Below are 12,287 nucleotides of genomic sequence, written 5' to 3'. Positions count from 1 at the left end.
AGAACAGACAGAGGGTTACGGGAGGGGTTGTGGGAGGGGGGTGGGCTAAGTGGGTAAGGGGCACTAAGGAATCTACTCCCCCGAAGTCATTGTTGCACTATATGCTAACTAACTTGGATGTAAATTTAAGAAAATAAATAAATAAATAAGAAATAAGTAAAAAGTAAATTATGTGATATGAGGCAAGAACTGCAGTTTCTTTAATTTAAAAATGAATACATAATACCTAAAAAATCGAACTTAAAATATATTATGAAATATTTGTTATGAATACCCAGAATTTTGCTGAAACCATCTGGTAATGCTCTAGCAACTGGTGCCACTGTAATCCTGAATGTGTGGAGAGTGGAGCAGGGGGCCAGTGGGGAAGGGTGGGAGCCTGGGGAAAATGGAATAAGTGACAGAAACAACGACTTCAAAGGAGAGGGTCACAGGAGCGCCTGGGTGGCTCTGTCGGTTGAGTGTGGACTCTTGATTTTTGCTCAGGGCATGATCTCATGGTGCGTGAGACTGAACCCCACATTGGGCTCCTCGCTGAGCATGGAGACTGAGATTATCTCTCTCCTTTTACTCTGCCCCTCCCCCACTCGTGCTCGCGCTCACTTTCTCTCTCAAAATAAATAACTAAATATTAAAGAAATATTTTTTAAAAAACGAGAGGGTCACAGGGGCGCCTGGTTGGCTCGACTTCGGCTCAGGTCATGGTCTCGCGGTCCGTGAGTTGGAGCCCCGCGTCCAGCTCTGTGCTGGCAGCTCGGAGCCTGGAGCCTGCTTCAGATTCTGTGTCTCCTCTCTCTGACCCTCCCCCATTCACGCTCTTTCTCTGTCTCAAATATAAATAAACATTAAAAAAAAAAAAAGGAGAGGGTCACAGATGGGATAGCAGAATGAGAAAAGGAGAAGGGCAGGAAGATTGAAAGGGAAGAGGGTGATCTTAGTAAATTTTTGCTACTTTCCTGAAAAAAAAAGGGGGGGGGAGAGGTTAAGTAAAAAACAAAGCAAAACAAAATTTGCTGAAATGGGAACAAAATAGCTACTGAAACACTGAACAAAAAGCTGTAGAAAGAGAACAGGAAATCTCAGCCCAGCCCAGCTGCCCCTTATCTCTGCCGTGTGTACGTGCGTCACCTCCCAGGCCAGGACTGGCATCTGCTGCAAGTGGACCCAGTGCTCCCCTCTGGGCAAGCTGTAGCAAAAAGAATTTTAAATGTTCACGTGCAATCAGTATGCTGTGCGTTAGCAGAGCTTAGTCTCCCCCAGGCTGTCTTTAGACAGGCAGGAATTTCTCCCACGCACTCAGAGTAAGCCCGGGCCTTGCAAATCACTGACAGACGGAGGTAATAGGGAAGAACTTTAAGGAGAGATGAAATGATGCCACGGGCAGATCCTCCCCTTTAGGAACAGCTCTGCTGTCTTGGTATCCTATACGGCAGTCTCCTCAAACTTCCAGGGGCACGGGAGTCACCTTGGGAATCTTATTTAAATGCACATGCTGGTTCAGAAGGATGGAACGGAAATTCTGCATGGTAACAAGCCCCTGGTGACGTGAGTGTTGCTGGTCTTCAGACCACATTGGGAGAAACAAGTAATAAAGCACCCCGGTGACTCCTGAGTGAGTCAGGTGTGTGTGTGTGTGTGTGTGTGTGTGAGAGAGAGAGAGAGAGAGAGAGAGAGAGAGAGAGAGAGAAAGAGAGAGAGAGAGAGAAGGGAGAGAATCCAGAAGAACATTCTCTCCTGCAGGTACATAGAGAGAGAAGGCAGGAAACAATACATGTTCTTGGTCCATTTATTACTGCACTTTGTCCGATTCCCAAGGATTCAGAGTTATAGTAGTTTCCCTTTGGCACTTTCAGGCACACAGGATTCTCTCATGAACTGGGACACAAAGCAATACCAGCTGAAAGGAAGCCCAGTGAAGGACGCGGGAGTTCCACCATGCCTGTTAGTTGGGCACCAGGCTGGCCTCTACAACTTTTCCTATCTTCTCACCCAACTCTTCCTTCTCAGAGAAAACAGTCATGGGTGCATTGGAAAGCTTGGGTGATTGAGGCAGAAATACTGAGAAGATGCTAAAAACCAGACTTCAGGATCAAATCTAGTGGTTTGACTCTGATTTCTTTATCCACTGTGAGGGGTTCCTGAGATAGAAGCTTCCCTGGAGTCCCTTGTGTGTGTGTGTGTGTGTGTGTGTGTGTGTGTGTGTGTGTGTGACAGAAGGTGGGGGTGCTTGCACCCTCTTCTACAAGGTTAATAGCACCAAGAAGAAACTATGCTTGACCTCACGAAAAAAGTTAGAATTGATAGGCCAATCCCAGCTGGCATGACTTTATCTTTATTCCCTTTGACAGAAACTGCATGTGTGGGTGTCCTCAGAGGTAGCTACCTAAGTTTGCATACTTCCTGGCTGACAGAACACTCCTGCCCGTGCCTCAGGGCCAGGGTGGTGAGTGTCAGTGGGAGGAGTAACCAAGTTTCACTTCCTTGCTGGTTGGAGGCTCAACCACAGCAGGCTTCTCCCTCAGAGGAGGAGACAGTGAGAAGCAGTTGGAACTCATCTCTCTCTGCCTTCCCATAGCACCTGGCAGGGGCTCAGGAGACGTGAGGAGCGCGAATGGGCAGAGCAGAATCTCTAGAAGGGAAGATGAGTGCCCAGGATCCTTCAGATCTGTGGAGCAGATCAGATGGAGAAGCAGAGCTGCTCCAGGACTTGGGGTAAGAAAGCAGGTCTTCCTCTCAAAGTACTTCTTGGGTGAGCGTGGGCTTCCAACTCCCACCCAAATGCTCGCTTCGATTGATTATCTTTAGCACGCTGCCATCTACATCTTCTGTCCCTTCCACTTCACTCATTTGTATCTGTTAGGAATCTTTCTGCTTGGGGCCAAAAGCATACAGTCTTTTCCCAGATCTGAAAACAGGTAGGTGGAGAGAATGAGACAAAAATCAAATGTCGGACATTCTTTGAGACTCGGGACAGGATTGAGATGCAGACGTTGGTGTTGCTTGATTTCCTTGATATGGGTCTGCTTTATGAATGAAAGTGCTGTTCCAGAGTTTTGAGCTCGAAGCTGTATTGCTAGGAAAGTAAACAGAAAGCCCAGCCTACTGCATGGGAGAGGGACTTTTTCAAAAGACAAAGAATGAGGAAGTGTCTGCAATGTCCCATCTGTATTTCTCTCTCCTGACACTGCGTCTGTGAGTTCTTGTATGTATTCATGTCTGCAGGCACAACGCTGAGGCTTTTAAATACAAACAAGTCAGGAAGAGGATAGCATTTCTGCCTCTAACAGGTTGTAAGTTTAGGGAGATGGAGACATCACAGTCCTGTCAGAAGGGACCAGATGAGACAACTCATGGGGATAGTTAATAAAAGGAGCAAGTATTATGCAAGAGGTGTAGGGGGTTTCCTAGAAAAACTGGGCCTTTACCCTAAAGCATCAGAAATGTCCTCAAGAGGCTGATTTTGACACCTGGGCTTCACGAGAGGCGAGCCCAGCACCTGTCTTAATAAACAGCATTATCTCCACAGCAACCCACTGACCTAGAAACTGTTACCATCTCCATCACACAAAGGAAGAAAAATGGTACCAGAGGGCTTGAAAACATTGCCTACATACACGTCAACACTTGGCAAAGTTGGGATTTCAACCTGCAGAAGCCTACATTCTTAACCAGAGAAAGACTGAGACAGGGATGAAATCTCTCTGCATTAAGGCTGCAGAGATCGTATCTGTTTGTGTGGTGTTACTGTAAAAGTTCTCAAGAAGTCTTGTCTTTAGATTTTCAAATGGAGGTCTCCTCATTGAACTCTCCCTTCACAAGATAAATCAGATAGAACAGCTAGAATTTTCTAGAAAGTAAACCCCTCTATTGGGAATTCAGCGTTTCAGGATGTCACTGTTCTTCTAGGTTGAATCTCCAAAGAGAAAGGGTAAAATGCCCCTGAGCATCCAAATGGGTGTCACAAAGTCCAGGCACTAAAGCCAGACCCTTGGGATCTCACTCCTGGCCTTATTAAATTATTAAAGTGTACTTCTTTACATGCTTCATTATCAATATTCCCAGCCCACGATGGGTAGGAAGTTCCAGAAGAGAAGAGAGACAAAGGAGATACTCAATTCAATTAAACGATCCGAGCCCACATTCTGTGCTTGAATGACATTGTCACCTCCCTGGATGACAGCGATGAGCTAGCCAACGTCTCTTCTCTTCACCATATGCCCATAGCAGGAAGTGACTGCGGGTAAAACCCACAAGGAAAACAGAATTGTGCCTTCCCTCCTTGTTCAAAGAATGGACACATTCTCAACACAACCCAGAAACACCCAAAACAGATGCAGTTATGTCCAGACTTCTGTATTTCAGAAGGCCTGGAAATTACTAAACATCTGAGGATGATTTCTGTAACAACAGATAAGCTACAATTACCTAGGAAAATTGCTATACAGTTGTGGTTCTTCAACCTTAATTGTACACTAGAGTCACACAAAGAGTTTTTAAAAGTTCCTGTACAGGCCACAGGCCAGACAAATGCCATTAGTATCTTGGGAGTGAGCAGGTTTTTTTTGACACTCCCTAAGTGGTTCCAGAGAGAGGCCAAGGTTGGGAGTCACTGCATAGAATATAAATCCATCAGAAGTGCTGAAAAAAGTGTGGCCTTATTTCTCATTTGTTGGGTAAGCACCTGAGTCTTAAATCCATTCATAAATGTTGACTTCTTATTTGTTGGTTTGGAGGCATTTTGCTTAACAATTTTATTGAGGTGTGTTTTACAAAAGAGTGGTACAAATATCACCATAAATTAATTTTAGAACATCTTCTTCCACCCTAAGAAGAACTTTCAGGAGCATGGTTTATTTAAATATACTTTAAATATTTAAATATACTGCTGATATACCACCTGGATGAGGGGTGATTTCTAGAGTCTTCCTATTTCCCTGATGTAAATCCTTCTACCATGGGCAATTTCCAATTGCCAAGGGTTTAACAACCTGCTTGGAAAATTCCTGAACCTTTCATAATGGACTTGAGAAAGTCCATACTTATCCTTCCAGGGCATCGCTGATACACCTTTTATAGGTGATGATATCTGAGAAAGCTTGAAAATGACCTGTTGTCCTTGGCAGAATTCGGAATATAAATGAAACTTTTTCTTTGAAATTTGAGGTCACTGGTTAGGTATGATCTGTACTAAAACTTCTGGTTAGTTCAGTTTTTCTAAAAGCTCCATAAAAACATGGGGCGCCTGGGTGGCGCAGTCGGTTAAGCGTCCGACTTCAGCCAGGTCACGATCTCGCGGTCCGTGAGTTCGAGCCCCGCGTCGGGCTCTGGGCTGATGGCTCAGAGCCTGGAGCCTGTTTCCCATTCTGTGTCTCCCTCTCTCTCTCTGCCCCTCCCCCGTTCATGCTCTGTCTCTCTCTGTCCCAAAAATAAATAAACGTTGAAAAAAAAAAAAAAAATTTAAAAGCTCCATAAAAACAAAATGATATAATGTAATTGATAGATAATAGGTGGCCGGTTTTAATGACTTCATTTTAAAATTATTTTAAATGTATTATTTGAGTAGTTAGGTAGATTCTTATGTTGGTATTTTGGGTGGTTAGAGAGATCTCATACATCCTTATTCTTTGGTCCCTATTTTTATTCAGGCTCTGCAATATCTAAGTTCTGAAAATTAAACCCTGAACTGCAGCAAATCCATCACTTGCCTTTTTCTAGGACACACATGGCTCACTCAGAGCACAGGTTTATTCTTTTCTAAAGTACCTAAGTCAAACAACTCAGATGCATTTCTGTGTCTCATTTATAGAGCGTCAATCTAAAACATTTATTTTCTTTAATCCTCAATGTGTTCACGTGTCCAAAACAAAGGGGAAATAAAACCATCTGTGATTGTTGCTCAGATTCACTTACGCTTTGGGGGTAGTGGGATTGGGGGAGGAGGCGGCAGGTGGGCAGGAAGGGAGGGGCCGGGGGTATGGAGAATGGTCAGCAATAAGGAAGAGGGGCTGGGAACAGAGTCAGGCTGTTTGTGCTTTCTAAATGAAGCAGTGGGGGAATGAAACAAGCAACGAATACAAGCGAGATCACCGAAATCACCAACTAGTATAAAATTGCTGGTTAGTTAATAATTTGAAGTTCCAGACGTTCTTTGATCACAACAAAGGTCCCTGGAGGACAATGTAGGAATAGTATATACTTTGTGGATGGGTAAGCCTTCATCAACTGTGTAACTACAGACACAAAAAGGATACTATAAAACAAAAATATATTAGGACTTTTTAAATTAAATATTCAGATTATCTAGTCAGACGTATTCCTTCAAGTGAGAAATATGATAAATGTTCTCTTTTTATATACTTTCCCAAATCTCAAATTTTAAGAGAAAACCACAGCATGTAGCTGTATTGGCTAGAGTCAAAAAGCTAGATTCTAAGTTCTGGCTGTTGAAAAAAATAAGGAAGTTTCTCATTTCTCTACCTCCGTACATGTAAGAGAAGGTTAGAAGAGATCAGGGGTCAGCAAACTTTGTTTGTGAAGAGCCAGATCACAAATTATTCAGGCTTTGCAGGTTTTATGATTTCTGCCACAGCTATTCACATCTGCCACTGTCATGCAAAAACAGCCGTAGATAACACGCAGACAAGTGACCGTGACAGTATGGCGTTCAACAAATATTATTTATGGACACTGAAATTTGAATTTCATATTATTTTCATGAGTCACAAAATATTTCTCTATTTTTCCCTCCAACCATTTAAAAATGCAAAACCACTCTTGTCTCTTAGTCTACACAAAAACACGTACCCTGGCAGGAAATACAGAAACATGTACCCTGGCAGGATTTGGCCCTCAGGTGGTGGTTTGCTGACTCAGGGAACAGACGATAATAAGCAAAATAAGTCCTCTTTATGAGGCAGACATTTTGCATACACTAGCTCTGGTCTTCAGACGGTCTTGGCGTTCTAATTTGCTATCCAAGGAGCCTCACAAGCAGAAAACTCAGACTGCCTGAGGTCCCAGAGAATCTGTTGGGATACGCGTTATTTTCTGACCACGTGCTACGTGCCAGCACCATATACCTCTTATGTGCACTATGTCATTTAGCTTTCCCAGTAACACTTTCGATGTGGTATGATTATACTCATTTTATAGAGAGGGAGAGTGAGTTCAGACAAGGTAGGTGAACTATGCAGGTCACAGACCTCATAGCGGTACAGCTGCGGGACATGCCCGCGAGCTTACCCCAAAGCTGATGCTCTTTCCGCTGATCAAAACAGCCATGTGTTCTAATCACGACAATTAGTAGTTATTGGATGCTCACCGTGTGCTGGGCAGTGTGTTAAACCGTTTGCGTGTGTGATTTATAAAATTGACACGTCACTGGGAAGCGGGTACTAGTAACTAATATCACCTCCATTTACAAATGAGGAGCGTGAGGGACAGCTTTTATCACCATGCACAAGCTTACATGCTCATAAACCTTTACATCCAGGAGTTTGCCTGTCCAGTGACGCAACTTCCTGATTTCTATCGAACTTTTCTCTTCTTGCTACATTAGTGCTATTTGTTAGTGCCAGATGAACTCGGAGACAAAAAGAAAGTTCCGTGATTATTATAACCAGCAGATGTGATCACTAAAAGACGTTTTTCTAGGGCGACTGGGTAGTTCAGTCAGATGAGTGTCCGCTCTTGATTTCAGCTCAGGTCATGATCCCAGGGTCATGGGATTGAGCCCCATGTCGGACTCTGTACTGACAGCAAGGGGCCTGATTGGGATTCTGTGTGTGTGTGTGTGTGTGTGTGTGTGTGTGTGTGTGTGTCTCCCTCTCCCCCTCCCCTGCTCATGTGTTCTCTCTCTCTAAAATTAAAAAAAAATTTTAATTTAATTTAAAAAAACAGACATTATTCTTTCACATTCTTCACATAATAAGCCAGGCCAACACCCTAATTAATCAAAAATTTATTGAATTTTGTGTAGGTTCCATTTTTCAGAGCTAGACAAATAGAGTAGGCTAAGAAAAGTGTACTAAAGTCAAAGTTTTAAAGGAATCTGTTTACAGGGCGCCTGGGTGGCTCACTCAGTTAAGCATCAGACTTCAGGTCAAGTAATGATCTCTCGGTTCACAGTTCGAGCCCCACGTCGGGCTCTGTGCTGACAGCTCGGAGCCTGGAGCCTGCTTCGGATTCTGTGTCTCCCTCTCTCTCTGCCCCTTCCCTGCTCACACTCTGTTTCTCTCTCTCTCTCTCTCAAAACTAAACATTAAAAAATTTAAATAAAATAAAATAAAGGAATCTGTTTACAGAGCTGTGATACCAAGTAGAGCAATAAACCTTGCGCCTCTTTTGTGCGCAACTCTGTAATCTTGGATTCTAAAAATGGAAGGTGATTCTCTCATGGCTGTATGAGAGTATGTAACTACTATATAGTTCAGTCTCTCCTTGACTCAAATGAATTTCCTCTTCAGTTGTTGTGTTTTCTGTTCCTCCCTGGGTGATGGTGACTTCCTTCTACTTACGTGTGGAAATCTGTCCACAAACCTTCTCCGCACTGAGTGGAGTCACTTTGTTTCATTCATTCGCTCCTCCATCCATTCATAGATCCATATACTGAATGAGGACATTATGCCTTGCATAATGTGGGGACACTGAGCTTGAGAAGACACGGCTGTCACATCGGGGAGTTTACAGCACAAAGGACAGAGAATGCACCTACATGGACAGTTGGAACACAGGCAGGGGGAGCTGAGGGCCATGACTGTGTCTAGATGAAGCACACAGCATTTGGCAGGCAGGAAGGAGATCACTGGTTGTGAAGAAGATGGCTTTGGAACTGATAGGCATTTGTCAGTTGAAGTCAGAACAGATGAGTGAAGGGGTAAAAGTGGCAAAACACATGGGTGTTCAGGAAATAAAAGAAGCCCACATGACTCAGAGCCTCTCGTCCCTGGGACCCAGCAGTTAATGAGTGCTCATTCAGTAGGTTCTGGGATCTGCCTCTCGGAGTCCCCACCGTCTGTCTGTCTCATTCTCAGAGAAGGCACCCACCTGCCTTTCCTCTTCTGGTTTCTAGTGTCATAACCATAGCCTTAGCCATTTAAAAAAAAAAAACAACCTGCATTAATATCTCACTCCTACCACTTCCCTTGGTAAGTTCCACTTCTGGCTCCTACTCCCTGATACAGACCTGTCTGAAACCAGCACAGTCCACGTAGTCAAGACTTAATCATGCTCCTTGCTTCCTCTCTAGAGTCTCTGTGGCCACATGTTCTCCTGAAGCACCCACCTGCCAGTGCCTGCCCCTATTATCTGTTTTCAGACATTTTTGTTTACAAATATTTATGACTTTAAAGAGCATAAGAGCAGGGTGCCTGGGTGGCTCAGTCAGTTAAGCCACCAACTCCAGCTCAGGTCATGATCTCACAGTGTGTGGGTTCGAGCCCCGCGTCAGGCTCTGTGCTGACAGTGTGGAGCCTGCTTGGGATTCTCTCTCTCTCTCCCTTTCTCTCTGCCCCTCCCTCGTTCATGTGCTCTGTCTCTCTCTCTCAAAATGAATAAATAAACTTTAAAATAATAATAAGTAATTAAATTTTTTAAAGCTTTCAAAAACTAAATAAAAAATAAAAAGCATAAGAGCAATAAGCTAATTTGTTTTTATAAAAGTATGGTTAGGGGCGCCTGGGTGGCTCTGTCAGTGAGGCATCCGACTTCAGCTCAGGTCATGATTTCACGGTTCTTGAGTTCGAGCCCCGCGTCGGGCTCTGTGCTGACAGCTCAGAGCCTGGAGCCTGCTTCAGATTCTGTGTCTCCCTCTCTCTGACCCTCCTCCGCCGTGCTCTCTCTCTCTCTCTCTCTCTCAAAGGTAAATAAACATAGAAAAATTTTAAAAATAAGTTTATTTAAAAAATAATAATAAAAATAAAAGTATGGTTAGATAAGAAAATATTACTTTTTAGAGACACATGCTGAACGAACTACCTGGGATTAAAGTGTCATGATATCTGTAATTAACTTTAAAAATGTTCATCCAGGGAGGGGTGGGGGAGGGGGGAAATGGGCATCGAGGAGGGCACTTGTCGGGATGAGCATTGGGTGTTGTAGGTAAGCCAATTTGACAATAAATTATATTCGTAAAAAAATGTTCATCCAAAAGCAATGGGTGTTGTATGTAAGTGATGAATCACTAAATTCGACTCCTGAAACCAATATTACACTATATGTGTAATATGTGTAAACCTAAATAAAAATTTGGAAGAAAAAATAAAAAATAAAAATGTTCATCCAAAAATACATAAAGAATATATGGCAAAAGTTTGAAATTTATTCTACCTAAAATATGGGTACTATTAAAATATGTGTATTACTTTCTTCACTACTTTATGCTATTTTTCTCCTTTATTTTTTTTAACAAAGTTTATTTATTTATTTTTAGAGAGAGACACACACACACATGTGCAGGGGAGGGGCAGAGAGAGAGGGAGAGAGAGAATATCCCAAGCAGGCTCTGCACTGTCAGCGCAGAGTCCATGCGGGGCTCGAACTCCCGAATCATGAAATCCTGACCTGAGCTCAAAACAAGAGTCAGATGTTTAACCTACTGAGCCACCCAGGCACCCCTATTTTTCTACTTTCTGAAGTTATTCATTATAAACAGTTAAAAAAAATAATTATCTGTATTAATTGTTGAAAATTGGAGAAATGAAAGCACCCAAATTCAGCCATGTACAACCACTCAGAATAACATATTGTTCAACTTATCGCCAGTCTTTTAAAAATATTTTTCTGTAAACACACACACACACACACACGGAATTGTGGCCATACCACATATATAATTTTTCTCTTGCTTTCTGGTAGGATATTTTTCCATTATCTACTTCTTAGTCTGTGTCAAAGCATGTTCTTGGTTTTTCCCCAGCCCAGCCTGTTTCCCTCTATTAAAGCTTGAATATTTAGGTTGGTCCGAATTCCAGAAGACTTTACATAGATTAAGAGTTTGGACTTCAGTCAAATTCCGCTTGACAGTATAGAGTTATTGAATGCTTATAGGAACGTGGAATTATATGGTCATCATGTTTTGTTTTTAGCTTAATCTGGAAGTTGAGCGTGGTAGGTAGCAATGGGTCCAGAGCCAAGAAAACAAATTAGTGAGGGAGTTTACAGGTTGGTGAATGAGGAACCAGAGTGATCACCTGGGAATGGCAAGAAAGGAACAGAGGTGAAAGCCAGTAATTCCACGGAACTAAGCACAGTGAGTGATTCACATCCGAAGAAGAATGACTTCTGCTTTTGCATCATTTTTTCGAAGTAACATCAGAGGAATTTTGAAAACCTTAATGTCACAAGTGTCTTTTAATTCATTCTTTGTTTACTTTACCACCATACATTTCTAACGTTGTCTAGGATTCATGTTATTGCTTTTATGGTTCTGACTCACCACCAGTAGAGTCTATGTCTTGGTTTGATTCTCCAGATAATAGAAGCGTTTCGCAAATGTCAGTCCTAAGGCAGTAAGAGGTTTGTTGCCCTTCTCTCAGCCGAGCACAGTAAACTCTTTGATGGTGAGCTCCTCAGGAGCAGGGGGGCCCCTTGCCTGCTCCAGCCCAGCCCACCACTTGGCGAAGAGTGGGCGTCCGAATGTTTGAGTTGCTTCAAGTTGAGTCAAGGTCCATAGACCATATGGACCATATGGACCGTATGGACCAAGACCATAATTCAAGGTCCCTGACTTCAGCACTCTACCGCACCACCCTGATGACATATTTGCATTTATTACTCTCAGACTCCATCTGTCCCCTTATACCCAAAAGTTTTTACCAGTGGGACAAATTGACATTGGTGACAGGCATCATCTGAACCATGGAATACAGAAGATATAACTAATGAAACAAGTATCTGTCTATATTTTTTCATCCCCCCAAAAGTCTGGGGCTCTTTCCTGTAGCTGTGACTTGCTAAAAGTGGCCCTCGCTATCTCCTGGACCAGCCCGCAATGGCAGGTTGCCAGCAACAACCTTGTTGCCAGCAGCAATTGTCCAATGACAACTACCTGCATTTTATGCAGTACAGGCTTCAAGAGTAATGAGCATAAGTGCAAAGTCAAGTTTGACTCCACTCAGAGATGAGCCCTCCTGAGAAACCTCTGGTATGGATCCCCACCCGGCTATTCCAAGCTTCTTGAAGTTCTTATCCACGAAGTATTTGTACTGGTCAGTCTCTGAGCTTTGGATCCCTGTCCAAGTCAAACAATCACTAAGCTGTGACCCCTAGGGAAACAAAGACACCCTTTT

At 43.1% G+C, this 12,287-nt stretch overlaps 1 protein-coding gene across 1 annotated transcript in view; it reads left to right on the top strand.

Annotated features, from left to right (window-relative positions):
• The first annotated feature begins 2,423 nt into the window (after positions 1 to 2,423).
• The window catches only part of DAPP1 (dual adaptor of phosphotyrosine and 3-phosphoinositides 1), a 53,019-nt gene continuing 43,155 nt past the window's right edge, over positions 2,424 to 12,287 (top strand). Inside the window, exon 1 of the mRNA XM_025921319.2 lies at positions 2,424 to 2,712. Coding sequence (XP_025777104.1) covers positions 2,612 to 2,712 — 101 coding nt within the window. The 5' untranslated portion in view covers positions 2,424 to 2,611. The remainder of the gene's footprint in view (positions 2,713 to 12,287) is intronic.

The sequence above is a fragment of the Puma concolor genome, chromosome B1 (genome assembly GCF_028749965.1).
Source record: "Puma concolor isolate L17-30 chromosome B1, mPumCon1.1.hap2, whole genome shotgun sequence".
Taxonomy (NCBI): Eukaryota; Metazoa; Chordata; class Mammalia; order Carnivora; family Felidae; genus Puma; species Puma concolor.
This window is presented reverse-complemented; position numbering and strand designations above follow the sequence as displayed.